Consider the following 17,192-nt stretch of genomic DNA (forward strand, 5'->3'; position numbering starts at 1 on the left):
TGTTGCTAAGCCATCTGCTTAGACGGAGTCAAGTGCGTTTTATTGATTATTTCTTGCGCGAAAATATTTTCTCCGAAATTTCAGTGCTTGACTCCATTAATGAGAGTGGCATATTTAATCTAAATGTGTCAGATGTAAAACAGAGTTTAAAATTGTTCTGTTTACTTCATTACTTCGCTCACAAACACGGTCTAGAATGTCCATACATATTTACGCCTAGTATTTTTTATAAATCCTGATATGTGCATGGAAAATTGCATACGCACATTTCAATGCCTTTTTTTTTTTGTATACGCAATGTTTATACATCAGGCCCCTGGTATCTATGAGTTTCAATTTTCATTTAGATTTTCGGCTTTCAGCAGATATAGGTCAACTCATAAAAATTGCCGTGGCCTGACCAATTAATTAACTTGTATCTTTTCGATACTTTGACAAATCAAAATTCTTGTGAGAAATTTTTGTCAAGAGAGTATGGGGAGCATGCTTAACCCATGAATTATAATTTCTTAAAATAATCTTGAAAAACCTGTTTATCACGGTAATTTGCACTCTAGTTATCATGATGGCTTTGTGTGAACTTCTGGTCCATGTCATGCCTTGAAAACCAAATTTGTAATGCGTGCTCCTTCCTGCTGCTTTCCGCCCCTTTACCATTTTCTGATCTGCACTAGAATTACTTGGCTGTTTCTTCTCAAGCCTGATCACTGGGAGAGAGAGAGCCAGAGAAACATGTCATGTATCAAATCGTACAAGGTATAAAGGACATATCATGTAGTAGAAAATGTGTATGATTCAGTACCCTTAGATGATATTACTCTTGACAAAGCTCTGATTTCTACAGGGACGGCAACACGGCTATTTGGTGTGTGATCGTGCTGGTCTCACTTCATTGATAGAGTTAACACTCCTTCACTTCACACACTCATTGTGTACTAATTTTAGGGGTTTATGTATCATTTCGTGCTATCCCCTAGCTCACCTGTTATCCAGCAAATTTGTCTGCCGAATATTTTTCCTAACATTCTGTAGAATTTGTTTTAAAGCCATTATCTGTGCCTTTACGAATAAGGTATTTGGCATCGGGCACATCCTTAGTTATAATTTTTTTTAAATGTATTTTAACCAATCTTGAATCTCAAAGTTTGAAGATGTGGAAGAATGAAAGAAAGCCATACAGGTTTGGAAGGACTTGAGGGTGAGTATAAATGATGACACAAAAAACTCTCCTGTTAAATTTGTAGCTTTTCCCCCCACTCACGTAGAAGTAATTATTTGTTAATTTTAAAGAAGTGGCAGTAAAAAAAATATGTTTTTTATTTTTATTTCTTTCTACAGGAAGACTTGGGATTTCATAATAGGCAAGACCCGATAGGTCCCAGTGATTGCGATGTGAATGGAGAGAATATGGGTGGATGGTGGCCACAGCACAGTGCTACAGATACAGGTGTGAAACTCACTAGACACTGTCCGTGTTCTAAATGTTTGATCTGTGCAGGTTTTGGTCTTGTTTTGGTCACACACCAGTATGATGACCTTCCTCTTTTTACCTCGGGGCTCCAGCTAATGCATTTCACATTGACATTATAAGAATGATTGTCCAAGTGGATCTTATTAAAATTACATATTAGATTATATGTACATTTGGAGGGATTTACCTTCTTTCATTAACCATTTTTTTCATTCCAAACAAAGGTAACACTTTACAATAAAGTTCATTTGTTAACATTAGTTAATGTATTAACTTACATGAACTAACCATGAGCAATATATTTATTACTGTATTTGTTAATCTTTAACGTTAGTTAATAAAAATACAGCAGTTCATGTTGGTTCACAGTGCATTGACTAATGTTAACTAATGCAACTCTTGATTTTAATAATGTATTAGTAAATGTTGAAATTAACATTAACAAAGCTTAATAAATGCTGTAGAAGTGCAGTTCATTAATAGTTCAAGTTAACTAATGTAGTTAACTAATGAACCTTATTGTAAAGTGTTACCCAAACAAATAACTTACTATTTATTAACTCACATTAGCTATACAATGTCTAATGCAAATTCGAAAATACACATTTAGCAGATAAATTACACCAATTCAAATCAGTGGCTCTGAACCTATTTGACTCAATTTTTTTTATATTTAATCTGGTATTTCTGCTGTAATTATAACAATATCATTAATGTTTTTATTAACAGGAACTGGTATTGTTGTTGATATATTAAATTAATCATGATTCAGTGTTAAGGCCATGACACACTAAACCGACATCAAAGAACTAGTTACGACAAAAGCCTACTGTGTTGTCGTCTCACATGTCTTGCGTCTGGACCAAACAGTTGCGCTTTAACACATTGCAAAGTCTACAGCCAGCGGCCAACTAGCACATACTTTCTGTGCCTACATGAGAGGAAATAACTTTTTATACCAGCAGCCGGCAGTAGTCTTTCAAAAAGGGAAACTGAAGCTGCAAATGTACAAACCGTAAACAAAGCAACGCTTGCTTACCATTTTGAATATGAATCAGGTTGAACAGTTAGTCCTTACTTTCTTCATTCCAGATGGCCATGTCATTATGAAAATATCTGCGGAATTGGAATGCTAAATTAAGATTATCCGAAATAAGAAGAGCCTTTTGTGTGTCCTGTCTTGACTGTCATTTACTTTTTTATCAGCTTTGTTTTCTTCTCAGAGTGATATCTCTCTATCTTTTCATTCTGCTTTATTTTATGGTTGAGCATCCACTTTGCTGGTAATGTGCGTTTTTGTTTTTGTGTTTGTTAAATATTTTGCTCAACACAAAATAAAGTATGATTGGTGAAAGAGAACTAATGTAAAACATATAAATCCATACATTCACTTTATTTGTCATTATTCACGTGGATGAACTATTTGTTTTTTGTTTGTTTTTTCACTTGTGTAGATGGTTTGAGGTCTGTTGTTGAAGAGCTTGAACTGGAGAGAAACCAACTACAGGAGCAGATTTTGGTCCTCGAGAAACAGTGTGGAGATCTAGAGGACCGTCTGCAACTTCAGGCTCGCATTGAATTACTACAGGTACACAGAAACTGTTTGGACTGTACGTATTAAGGCACTATTGTTATAAGTGTCAGCAATTGCCAACTGACCTTTTGCTAAGCCTGCTTTCTCGGTTACTGCTGCTGTAAATCATGCAGAGAGAAATTACTGGATTGAAATGCCTTAAAATAATTAAATAAAGTGGAAATGAATCATGCCTAGTCACTTTAGTTAACTTCCTATAATCCGCGCAGAAGCGATTCGTCCCATCCGATTTAATGAAAGACAAGTGTAATCATGATAATTTATTCCAAAAATCAGTACCAAAGTTGTCCAAACGAAGATGTGTGCTCTCTGTTGATATACAGTAGTTTTGTTTGAGGTATAATTTAGAACAGTGGTTCCCTAACTTTTTAGTGGCGTATCCCCTGAGGCATTTAACATTCTTCTGCGTACCCCCTCTCTTCCACTTAGACTGCAGTCCCAGCTTTTCCATTAAAGGGTTACTTCACCTCTGGGAAGATGAATGTGTATTTGAAATAGGTCATTTAAGTAGAAGAAATGTGAAGAAATTTTTGAATTTGGAGCTTTCTAGACAGAGAAAAGCCAGAAAATGTATTTTTGGCTTATGTGGATGAAAGACAACAACTCCCAGAATGCACTTGCTCCGCTGCCTTAGGAGGCCACGCCTACCGGTAAGAGTGTACAGTTGAAAACAACAACAAGGCTAGCTAGTCTACGTGATGAGTTTGCCAGGGATTTACAGATCACCCAAAATGTCCGGGATTCGGCTTTTGCGTTCTACAGTCGCCATTCATTCATTATGTTTACTGTGGCGAGCAGGACGAGGCTGACGGCCGCGGGAGAACGGCGCAAGGTCGGTGGTGTCATTACTGAGACGCGCCGGGTCTCGCATCTCTCACGGAGGAGCGGGAATTTTCTTAGCAATGTTAAAACGCACATCAGCCGATCACTTGTTTAGCGTTCATGTAAACACTACATTCAGATTCACCAATCGGAATGAATTCAGTTAGATTGAAACAAAAGGTGTGCATGTAAACAATGAATGGCGACTAGGGTTGTGCCGATACACGATAGTATCGTGTATCGACGATAGACAGAGATATCGCCGATGGCAGGTGCCTTTGACGATATCAATACGATAATTGGCTCGTTTTCCTATTAATGTATTAAATCATTATTATTATTATGAAGCTAGTATAGTTACAATTATATTTGCCTTGCCTAAATTCATAACAATAACCACACTTGCGACATCACATAACCACACATGCGACGTCACAAACGCGCGCGTATGAGGACTCCTCAAAGTAAATATTTTTAAAACAGACTAAAAAAAACTACATCCCACAACGAAATTTAATTGCAAGGTGATCCATTCACAAATTGCCAAGAGTGCTTGTTTTAACAGACGCATCATTCTTATACAGAGCCAAGATGAAGACGCGGCATCGTTGTTCGTCAGTATTTTGTTTCCATAGCACATTAACAAAATATTTAATGACAGTAAAAACACTAAAAACAGTACAATTACAAAATATTAATTATAATAATAATATCAATAAAATTATATAGGCCGCCTAGGCCTAATAAAGTTACACGAAGCATCTGTTGAACTCTGCCTGTGAAAATCACAAGCAACTTCAAACTTGTTTAACAAGAAATATTCTTCTATTTTTTTCACTGTCAATAATGTAAGTCCACAAGAGAAATATTAAGCCAGTAAATTAAGATGCTGTAGCCTACCGTTATATCCACCGTCGTCTCTGAGAGAACGCGCCGTTAATGCAGTGAAAGCGCAGTCCGTTTCTGCTTTCACTTTCAGGGAATGAGCGCGTTTACATGCACGTTATTAACTCGATTATGCTGAATAAACTGACAATGCATGTGGTCATGTAAACGGATTAACCCATTTTCCTTTATCAGAGTCAAGTCATAAGTAAGTACCGATCGACTTTTAGATTTTTGCCTCTGATTTCTCCCGGCATTTAAAACCCGCGTTATTTGTGCTTATTAAAGTGCGGTGCGCATAAGTGAAGTGCATCCAGACAGAGGAGGACATATCGCAGACTCCGACTCTTTCTTGACCCAATAAATTAAAACGTGTTTTCATGATCTCGTGCAGAAGCAGCCTACAGTCAAAATGCTGCATCTGTAATGGCATGAGAGGATAATGTGTGTCCGTAAATTTCCCGCTGACATGTTGAAATATACAAGAATGGTCAGATACAAGAATGATTAGGATCTTTTTTTTTTTTTACCTCACTATACCAGGAAATAACCTGATTTAGCCTATTAATAAACACTCCACCTTTGCTAGCAAAATAGAAAAAGATTCTCATTTAAAACGAAGTAATAAAACAAGCAAATTGATGAGTAAATAAGCAAGTTAATAATCAAATAAGTAAGCCCCGCCCCCCTCACGATAATATCGTGTATCGCTGATCTCACAGGCTGACGATAGGACGATATGAAAATGGAGCATATCGCGCAACCCTAATGGCGACCGCAGAAAGCAAAAGCTGAATCCCGGACATTTTGAACGATCTCGCCCGCCGGACAAGTCCGGGAAAAGGAGGATAGTAACCCCTACTTAATCAGCTTTCTCCTACTACTCAGCTTTCTCCTACTATTCAGCTTTCTCCACAGAACAAGAGCCTGCTAGCTTAGCTTCCAAAGAAAGACGGCTGACACTGTGTACATTCTGTGAGTGAGATCCCACCCTCTATGGGCGGGCTGAAAACAAGCGGAACAACGCCATCTACTGGCTGTAGTCTTTAGCCTCTGGCCAGAAAATCCTCCGATGACGCAAAATGATGATTTTTGCGTCATCGGAGGATTTTTTCCAGACAAAAAATACATAAATCTCTTGTCTCAGGGGGATATGAGGGTGGAAAGCATGGTAATTCGAAAATACTACAGGTTTTCTACTAATACAAAGCTTAATGCTAAATCCTGAAGTATCCCTTTAAGGCAGTGGTTCTCAAACTGGGGTACGGGAACAAAATGCTGAGTTTTGGCCTTCATTTAATCCTAACCCACCTTAATAACATTAAAACTGTGCAAGTATTTCTAGTAGGTAAAATGCAGTAAATACATGACATCCAATCAAATTACCTCATCACTTCCGTTCTTGACAGTGTACCTTTGTAAAAGTGGGGATTTAGCACTTACTAGCATGAAGATCAAAAATAGACACTGACTGACTGTGCATAGAGATCGATTTAAGATTCAAACACTCTTCGATACAAAAACATACCCTGTGTGAGTTCTTGTTTTTAACATTGATCATAAATTATACGAATCTTCGGCTTTGAATCGTGAAAGTCAATGATTCAATTACCTATTCATACATACAGCCACTTGCTTCGTTACTAAATGAATATTGCATATTTCTCGATTGAAGATTTGTTTGATTTTATAATTATTATTAGCATTATGTATTTTATAAAGGTAAAAAATGCACTGGAAAAATCGATTTAATGGAGCAAATATTGTCTCTTAATGGTAAAGGTGTGACTGCAGTCTAAGTGGAAGAGAGGGGGTACCCAGAAGAATATTAAGTGCCTCAGGGGGTACTCCACTCTAAAAAGTTTGAGAACCACTGCATTAAGGGATAATATTTGCCCCCTTTAATTGATTTTCCAGTGCATTTTTTTTACTTTATAAATACCTTTATAAAATACATAATGTTTGAAATAAAAAATGTTTAATAGAGAAATATGTAATGATGGTACACTCTTGTACAATCAAAAAAAAAAAATTGATTTAGAAAAAGGAAAAAAAACTCTGTCTAGCTTCTCAGGACAATATTGTACAGTACAACAACATTTACCATATTTTTTTATCATCTCTGTAAAATTAAACTTAAAATATCACTGACCTACAAAATAATACAACATAATAGGTTGACAGCAAGAGTTGCCCATGTGTGTTTTGTCACTAATATTTGATATAAGATGCAGAGGCTTATTGAAAGGTCAGTTTCTGAATTTTTTTTTTACACCTCGTTGAATCTTTGTATGATGTATAATTTGGTTGCCAGTTAATTACCTGTATATTGAGTGAACTATATGCAACACTCCTCTAACGCAGGCAACGTTTGGTTTAGATGAAGGTGATCAAGCATTGTCCACATCTCAGGTTTGTTTATGTTTGTGTAAGCTTCCAAAAACACGTCTGATCGTGTAACCTTCTCTTTGTACTCATCACCGTCCTCTTCACACAGTAATAAGTGTGCAGTTCACAAATAGGGTGTGTAGTGATTTTTAACAGTTTGAGTTAAGCTAGGGCTGCACAAATAATCAAAAATATAATTGTGAGTTATGTTTTTGGCTGCTCCGATTAGCTAATTGTAAACCGTTATCTTAAAGATTATAGCATACTATTTAGAACTAATCCAGTTTTTGTGAGATTGCGTACTTTGCTCACTTTCAGTATAAAATGTATTCACAGTTTGAATTTTTTTTCCTCATCCTGACAAGAGGATGCGTTTCCACAGTCGGGCCAGGGCTGGGCGTGCTAGTGCGTGCCAAGGCCAGTCGCGTTTCCACTATCACTTCCGGGGCTTGATCGGGGCTTACTCGGGGCCAACGGCTAGGATTTTCTGGCCCGTCGAATACCTTGGGCCAAAGCAGGCCAGCTCGGGCTAGAGGAGTGGTTAAGAACAGAGGCGGAGTTTACCTGAGTCTGGAGACGGCAGCCCCGGATTCTGTCAGCATTAAAGACTTAAAATAATTTATTTTATGAATATACATGTTTGAATGCCTTCTGTTTGTGATCCGATGTGGATTCTGATCACTGTATAAAGTAGAAATATTTATATGCGATGCAAAAGTCTATGCACACTAACCATTACCGTAGTAAACATAGTAAATACACTTGAAGATACGCATAGTAAAAAAACATAGTGAACGCTTGAAGAAATCAGACAAATCATAAAGGCTATCACAATCATGTTTTTATTTTATCTGTCAGTAGACTACGTCTCGTCTCTTTTTACCGGACTATCATAAAATAAAGCAACTTTTTTTTCTGGAACTTCCTCTGTTTCTCTGACTGAAAATATAACTGTAGCCTACTGGGAGAGAGTGCTAAAGCTCATCAGGTCGTATTTTTGGTGGCATATATTTGTAGAAATTATCATTCTTTCTAAATGCGATGTAAATATGTCCTGTAATACCAAATAAACAGAAACAGACGCGACTGAATAAGTAAGTCTGTCCACTTTCTTTTGTGAAATAGACTTAACTGTAATTTATTTCTGTGTGACTAATGTGCAATTTTGACATAAATTAATTCATTATGATCATTATATCACTTTTTATTGTAAACCTGTGGTAAAACATAGATGCTTTGTTTTTAAATATTCAAGTAAACAACAAAAATGGCAGCAAACGTTCGCTTTTATCATGTTTGTTTTGCGATCACGCTGTTTCCAGTGTTTTCTTTCTGATTAGTTTTCTGATAAAACTTCCATTTGTTGGTGAAATGATGGGTTAGTGTGACGTTGTTCCATAGAGGCGTGTTACGGGCGTGTTTTAGTGAAGCGCTGTGGAGCTTCTGGCCCGACAGTGGAAACGCAGCAGATTTTTGGCCCGGTGCTACTGGCCCGAGGCTATTAGCCCGGCACGGCCTGTTTAACACCCTGGCTCACGCTGGCCCGACAGTGGAAACGCAGCTAATGTGACCGTTTAGTCATTGTCTTAGAGTGTTTTCACACTTGGTGCTTTTTAGGGGTCTGAGCATGTTTCGCGAACACTCTACACGATCTCAGACCCTTATAAAGCGAACCAAACCAACACCATATTGGGAGGTGGTCTGAGTTAGGTTTGCCAACAGTTTGCTAAGACATGCACTGTGAACGCAAATCGTTCTTTGAGTTTGTTCATTATATACCTCCGTACAAATCGGCTATGCTGTTTCTGCTGGCAGATCTACCCAAATTAATTATTCACGACATGCACTTGTCTGTTGTCATTTCAACCTCTTTCAAACTTTTAGATAGATGTGGCTGCGTGAACACCTTGTTTGTAGATAGTACAACAAAGTAAAAGTAAATTTTTTTCATTAGAAATGTATACGATTTTAAGTACCCACATTTAAATCTACTCTTAAAGGGCACCTATTATGACTCTTTTCACAAGATGTAAAATAAGTCTCTGATGTCCCCAGAGTATGTATGTGAAGTTTTAGCTCAAAATACCCAACAGATCATTTTTTACAGCATGTTTAAATTGTAATTTTTTGGGGCTCAGAAAAACGCGCTGTTTTAGCGTGTGCCCTTTAAATGCAAATTAACTGCTGCTGCACGGCACAGGGGGCGGAGCCTCACGAGCTCGCGCTTCAGTCAGGACAATCTCATCTGATAATATCAGAACAGGAACTCTCAGTTGCGGTGTTCATTTCGACTCGGAGTCGGACAATAATGCCCACAGAGCCAGAGAATATATGCTGTATGGACATAGAACAGGTATAGTTTAGTTTAATTATGGTTATAACTTATTTGTCATCTGCTTTTATCCACTATTAATACAAGCCTGCTGTAGCAAAACCCGTCCGAATGATGACCAAAATATACTGACGAGTTCAGTGAAGAAGTGTAAGAGCTGAATAAACATAGTATAAGAAGTGCGCATTAAAGTCTTATCCATAAACTCTCTCTCTCTCTCTCTCTCTCTCCCTTTCATTATCAACAACATACACAGCGAAGTACATAAAACCCTCGTTACAACTAACAGTAAACAAATATACACACCTTTTCAGTGGGTGCTAAATAAACTGGTAAACCTTATATCCGTAAAATGACTCGAAGAGCTGTCATAAAGAGCGCGCTCTCACTTTCATTTCTGCCGTGTCCAGTCACGTTAGGCCTGTTGCTCCGGAGAGTGTAAGCTTGATCACAAACAGTACAGATCCATCCTTGAGTAACATCGGGAGTAAATGAAGACTGATATGTTCATTCTTACATCCATCAACAACACACCTCAATCGCTTAGGAGACATTCTTGTCTACAGCTGCTCAAGCGTCGAACAATGGCGGACTCTGTGTCCAGCTCACTCAGGGCGGGTCTGGGCTCAAACTGAACTGTCACTCAACAGTCGTGGGAGGGGCCTGTGCAATTCTACGTCACATTGCATAGAATCTGAGAACAGCTTGTTCTGAGACAGTGCTTATGATTTATTGAGATTGTAAAAAAACACTGGGTGGATTTTTATCATTCTAGGGTGGTTTTGCTCACACACTGCCAACACACATTTATGTTCAGACACCATGTAAAAGTGAATTTTGCATAATAGGTGCCCTTTAGAATTAAACATTTTCCCCAAAAAAATAATCAAGTAAATGTAACACATTTAATGTACTTCGTTACTACCCACCTCTGCTCTCCACCCCATGTCGCTCAAATCGCTCCAAACCTGTGCCATTTGTTTTTGCTCGATATGTGCTGGTTTGTGCCGTTAAAAGAAACACTGTAACTATTTTACTTCCGCAGATATAACATATAATTCGGGATCTGTGACGTCACACTCCACCCCATTTCATCTAAATCACACAAAACCGGTATCATTCGTTTGTGCTCGATTTGTGCCATTAAAATGGGCATTGTATTTATTTGCCCTTGTTAGAAATAACAAATATAATTCGGGCGCTGTGACGTCAGACTCCACTACATGCCGTCCAAAGTGAATGGTGAGTGAATGGGGTCGCATTTTGGAGGGTATAGCCATCAGACACCAACCATTGTATTAGACATGGTCCAAAAGGTATGAACACAAAGAGGGTCTAAGACCAATAAGGAACTGAGTTACCAATAAGAGATTTGGGTCCTTTTTCACTTGGTTCACCTCTTGGTCCACTACAAGGATCAGGTTTTTGTTTTGCACTAATGATCGACAATGAGCAATTCATATTTTTTTCATTACTGTGCAGCCCTAGGTTAAGCCACATTTGTCTACTATGCCGACATGACACGCAGTTGTGCCGTGGGGTGCATTTTTGCAGTTTTGCTTGTATCTTTATGATCTGTAATCTTGTCTGTCAGAATGAGTCTGAGCGGCTGCAGGCACAGGTCGCCAGCCTTCGCAGTCAGCAGATTAAAGACGCAGAAAAGCATCAGCTGCTCATCACCGGTCTGAACAAACAACTCCAAGGGTAAGCTCTAAAATGAGCTTCTGAGGCCTAATTACATAAACATTCCAATATTCGTATCTGTATTGTAACATTGTAATTCACAAATATTGTGTTCTAAAGCCATAAAAACAATTTCTTAACACATCTGTTGACAGACTGAGCAGCACACAGGAGTGTCTGGAGTCCTCGCTCATGGAAAAGGAGCACACGCTTGCCAGAACCTCAGAGAAACTGGAATGTATTGAGAGTCTGAGGGAGGCTTTAGAGACAAAAGAAAAACAACAGCAAGACACCGCTGACAAACTTCTTCAAACTGAACACAATGTGGGTAAATGTGAACTGTATTGAAATAATGTGTGTATGTTTAACAAGATGACATTATCTATTTTGGGGACTCATCATTGGATATTTATTGGCAGTTGGTCACATATATTTCAAGTTGACAATAAATGTATACATGTCCAATAATTGCAACAAAAAAAATAACACCTCTTCTTCACCACTCAGGCCGAATATAAATAATGTTCTTTTTAATTAACTGTTTCAACATAGGAATGTGATTTTACAAGCATTGCAGAGCTTTTAAAGACTTTCTTGCATTCAGCATCCATTTTAGCTTTTTAAAAACACAATTTAGTACCGACCCATGCATCAAGATTAGTGTCGCACATTGAAGATAAGACATGTGATTTTTAAACCACAAATGAGTAATTGAGACTACCTTGCTATGCAGCTGGCTGAAGTTAAAAAGACATGCAGCACCTTTGAGAAGGAAAACTCAGAGATGAAAGCAACTGTTGCAGAGCTGACACTCAAACTTAGTGTACTGAAAGACAAGGTAACATCTCACCGACATGATTGTTCTTTTCTTGAATGTTTGTTTGATTTTATGTGCAAGTTTGACAATTATATTTTGACTATATGTACAATTATTTCTTCTTTCAAAGTTCATTAACATGTCATTACATTCATTTTTTGTATTGTTTCAGATGCAGAAACAAGAGGCAACTATAGAATCATTACAGAGTGATCTGGCTCAAACAAACGATGATCTTGACAGACTGAACACAGCTCATATGGAAGAAAGAGCACAGCTGGTTCATGACTTGCAGAGCTGTGAGCGGGAAATTGATAGACTTCAAGATGTCATCACTGACAAGGACAAAGAAATCCTGGCTTTATCATCCATCACAGCAGAATATTCAGAGCAAATCCATGAATTAAAACAGGAAATTAAGCTCAATGAGGATGTGCTGAATAAAGTTGAACGGGATGTTCAAATCTTTAGAGACCCCCAGCTTTCTGACCAACAGTTTTTTAATGTGTTAATACCTCAGCTGATTGAACAATTGAAGAGAACTGAAAGTGATCTAAAGGTAGCGAAAAAAGAAGTTGAGTCAAAGAGTGATGAAATTAAAGACTTCACAAAGCAAACAGAGGACGATAACAAAACAATTCAGGATCTCCGCATGGAAATACAGAAGTTGAGTATGAATGTCAAAGATCACCTACTGGAAGGAGAACAAGTGCATGAAAAAGAATTTGACAAAGAGGAATGTAATAAATTGCTTGGTGAAGTCAGCAAACATAAAAGTGAGCTTTTGATGTTCTCTAGAAAGCTTGAGGAGCAGGTTGAATGTCAAGAGCAGCTTAAGCAAGATGTCCAAGACAAGTCAAAGATAATATTCCTATTGGAGCAGAAACTGAAGGCTGTTCAAGAGGAGACAGTAGCAGAGAGGGATAGATTTAACAAAGAACTCAAGATTCGAGATTTAGCGAAAGAAACCCTTGAGAAAGATTTGTCTGTTAAAATTGAGAGTTTTGAATCTGTGAACAATAACTACAGGAAACTTCAAGAATCACTTGAGCAGAATTTGGGGGAGCTTACAAGACAAAAGCAGCTTCTGGATAATGCTAAGGAGGAAATACAAGCTGTGCAAGATCAGAATTCCAACTTGCTTTTACAAGTCAAAAGCCTCACTAATGACAATTGTCAATTAAAGAGGGAAATTGAGACTAGTGGCCAGTCTCTTTCTGATGTTTCAGATGAAAACAGAAGGTTGGTAAGCAAAATATCTGAAGTTGAGCTGCAGCTGTTGGAAAGTGTTAAAACAACAGAAGACTTGAAGATGGATAAAGAAGAGCTAGCTCTCAGAGGAACTGAATTGAACAAAGAACTTAAACAAAACAAGCAATCAATGGCTGAGATTTTGTTAGAAAAAGATGCCGTTGTCAGACTCAATGAGACATTGAGTAGACAAACTCAACAATTACAAGAAATGTTTAAAGAGAAACAAAAGGAAATGCTTGAGATGAACAGCAAGGTCACATTAACTCTCAACGAAAATGAAGAATTTTCTTCTAAAATCATCAGTCTTGATGAACAGAACAAGTACCTTCAGAAACAAATGAATGAACAGATGAAGTCACTCACAGAAACAAAAAAGGAGAGAGAGACATTACAAAACAAAATCTTGATTTTTGAATCGCAAGATGTGGAAAACCGCAAAATCATAGAAGGTTTACTTAAGCAAAAGGAAGGTTTGCTTTTGCAAGTAGAGGAATACAAAGTTATTCATCAGAAACAGCAATCTGGAGTTGAGGACTTACAGGAAAAGTCTTCAGAATGTGCAGCCCTCTCACAATGTCTCAGGGAGACCAAAGAGGAAGTAGATCATCTTAGGAGAGAACTTGAATCCTCCACTTCTCAAGTCATTCAATACAACCATATTGTCCTTGAAAAAGAAAAGGTCTTAACAGACCAAAGTACACAAATGGAAGCTTATCGGCACCAACTCAAGGATTTACAAGATGGTATATCCATACTTCAACAACAAGCTAATGAACATAAATCAGGCCTGATAGAGAAAGACATGCTGCTGCAGACAGAATCAAATACAAGTATTTTGCTACAAAAGGAACTTAGTCATGAAAGAGAACTTGTTTTTACCCTTCAACAAGAGATAAGCACTCTGAAAAAGGACTTGGAAGTGAAAGAAAGCACTTTAAGAGAAACAAATCTGGAATGTCACAATCACTCAGAAGAATTGTACAAAAGAAATGAGTCACTGCTTTCACTAACTAGTCAGCTTGGCATTATGAATACAAATATTGTGAAGCTTGAATCTGATCATGCAAATTTAAAAGATACTTTAGAGATGCATTTGACAGAAAATGTAAGGCTAAAAGAGGAGTTGAGACAGAAACAAATAGAGGTTGTGGAATATCAGGATAGTTTTCAGGCAATGAATGACCAACATATTGCAATTAAATCTGAACTGAAGAATTCAATGGAAGAAATATTTAGACAACAAGCGATGATCACTTCTCTACAAAATGAATTGGCTAGCAAAAGAGTGGAACTGACATCTTTGGCAGAGCAGTTAAAATCGGAGCAATCTCATCTTGAAGCTTTACAACTCACTCTGCAGGAAAAAGAAAACGTTTTCAGAATGCAGGAGATGTATGTAAATAAGATGCAAGTCAAACTGTTGGAAAGTGAGGACCAAATCACTCAGAAAATAACAGTGATCTCTGAGCTACATGAAGAGACTCAGAATTTGCAGACAGCTTTGCAAAACAAAGATGTTTTGCTGTTAAATAAAGATAAAGAGTTTTCTCAGGTCAAGACTACGTTATTGACACAATCAGAGGCATCTGAAGCCAGACTGAAATTAGAAATGGGTGTAATTGCTAAATTTCAGGGGGAATTACATAACTTGCAAGAGAAGAATAACCATCTCATCAGCATCATTAATGAAAAGGATTCTTTATTGATGCAGGAAAAAGAGAAGTATCTGTGTTTGCAAGGTAGTTCATCAGAACTGGAAAACACCATTTCCCAACTGAACTTTAAAATAGAACAATTAACCTCAGAGATCACACAACTCAGAGAAAAACTAGCTGAGAAGGAACTAATCACATTTGCTGCTCAGTCACAAATGCAGAAACTGGATGAACTATACAAGAAACTTCAAGAGGAGTATAATTTCACCAAACAGGAGTTGATTAAAGTTATCAATGAAAAATCATTAAAGGAAGAAGAGGTGTGTAAATTGGTCCTGGAAAAGGAAGAGATCTGCAGAAATTCCAGTTATCAGATTCAGAGAATTCAGGACCAGGTACAACAAAAGTGGCAATCCAGCACCATGAATGAAGTGGAGGAAGATAAGACAATGGACAGAGAGAAGCTTCACATCCGGGTTAGTGCTTAATGTAATATCCTTACTGAGTTGAAATTCAGGAATAAGAAAAGAGTTCAAATTTGAGTCTGAAAAGTTTGACTAACTGTTCTTGACAAACACAAGCATAGAAAACTCTTTTTCTCGGCAACACCTAGATATTTTAAAACACGTTAATGTCTAAGGACAGAGAAGTTTAAAAGTGCAGGAAATACTTTATTTTTGTCTAGCTCAGAAAAAGTTACAGAACAATGAACTAGATGCTTCTAGAGAGGGTATTGGCAAGTGAGAAAGGAAATTTCGAATGATTTAAGTAGAGAGGTATAGATAAAGGGGTTTTAGTGATTAATAATGAATATCAAACCTGATGGAAATTGTATATAAGGACGTTAACCTTGACAGAATGTTTCATAGGCAAGTTTATGGTGACATGATACACATAACTAGGCAACAAAGCACTCTGTTAAAATGCAAGTATGATGTGGTAGTATGTCCCAAAACTTGCCTATTCTTCTGCAAAACACTTAAAAGAACGTACTTTTCCTCCACAAAAAGAGTACATATTTTTTAGGGCATAGTTTAGGTTTTTGTGATGCAGCAACATTTTTTCAGGGAGGCTCTGGCTAATTTGGTCATAGCACTCAAAAAACATTGATACACATTTCAGGTAGTATCTTTGAAAACTTGTTTTAGTATTTCATGACACTTGTTTTTCAGAATACTCAGAAACATAAGTTTACATTTTTCTGTGTATCTGCAGGAGTCCATGACTTTGCAGGGTAAAGATGTGTCTCCAGAACAGTTGCATAGCAATCTGCATCACTATCAGCTAGAGATCCAGCAAAGAGAATCTGGACTCCAACAACTCAAGATCAAGGTATGCATCCACATTTTACAGTACCTCTGAAAAACAAAATAATGTCTTATATTTATTGCCATGAATTGTTTTCCTAACATCTGTGCATGTATGTGTACTAGTTGCAACAGGCAATTGAGGAAAAGGAAGAGGTGTCGACCCAATTGAGCACCGTTTCCAAGATGCTCAGAGACACACAGCAGACTGTTAGTGAGCTCCAGAATCGCTGCTATTGGCTGGAGACACAATTTCAAAACCAGTATTCACCCACACAGGTGACTAAATGTGTCTTTCTGTAAATGTTGATCTAAAATACTGTAAAATATCAGCTACAAAGAACAATGTTTTGTTTTACATATATTATAAAATATATTCTTCTTCAATCACAGACAAGCTTAAAATGACCATGAAATCAAAATTAACAATTATTATTTGGATTTATCATAAATTATTTATCTGCGCACATAATTTTTTTATTAATTTGCCTTCATAATCTTTAATCAAAATAACGTTCCCTCCCTCTTGCAACGACATCTCTTCTTTTGTCTGATAACGTGTTAACATCAATTCTTGATGGCCAAAATCAGGTCCCGTCCTACATTTTTCTTTGTTGTCGAAAAGCCGTTTCCCCAGCATGAAGGTAGGATCTTACGGATTTATTAAAGAACCGCGCGCTTTGAAATCTTTCAAGTCTACTGACATATGTTATGACATCCACTTCAAACATTACAATGCTCATGATAACTTTAATTAAACAAAATTCTAAGGATGGCTGAGCGCTTGTTTCTTGTTATATCTCAAGATGGAAGAAAACACTATCGCAACATTTGTTTTATACCGGCTTAAAGTAGTTACACTTTCTATACATATTCTCATAGTACCTGCTCTGCCTGAGATAAAATGAATGAACAAATCCTTACAGTGTCACTGGTAGTTACCATACACTATTTTATCTTTAATGTGAGGTCATTGGAAATTGT

At 37.4% G+C, this 17,192-nt stretch overlaps 1 protein-coding gene across 6 annotated transcripts in view; it reads left to right on the top strand.

Annotated features, from left to right (window-relative positions):
• Positions 1-17,192, top strand: part of LOC308694517 (uncharacterized protein) — a 55,407-nt gene that overhangs the window by 27,655 nt on the left and 10,560 nt on the right. For all 6 annotated transcript variants that reach the window (XM_081372092.1, XM_081372091.1, XM_081372089.1 and 3 more), the window contains 8 exons: positions 1,339-1,447; positions 2,926-3,059; positions 11,087-11,196; positions 11,331-11,499; positions 11,909-12,013; positions 12,165-15,377; positions 16,117-16,233; positions 16,335-16,487. In XM_081372092.1, the coding sequence (XP_081228218.1) occupies positions 1,339-1,447; positions 2,926-3,059; positions 11,087-11,196; positions 11,331-11,499; positions 11,909-12,013; positions 12,165-15,377; positions 16,117-16,233; positions 16,335-16,487 (4,110 nt within the window). The remainder of the gene's footprint in view (positions 1-1,338; positions 1,448-2,925; positions 3,060-11,086; positions 11,197-11,330; positions 11,500-11,908; positions 12,014-12,164; positions 15,378-16,116; positions 16,234-16,334; positions 16,488-17,192) is intronic.

This window comes from Scardinius erythrophthalmus (genome assembly GCF_964197995.2).
Source record: "Scardinius erythrophthalmus genome assembly, chromosome: 8".
NCBI lineage: Eukaryota > Metazoa > Chordata > Actinopteri > Cypriniformes > Leuciscidae > Scardinius > Scardinius erythrophthalmus.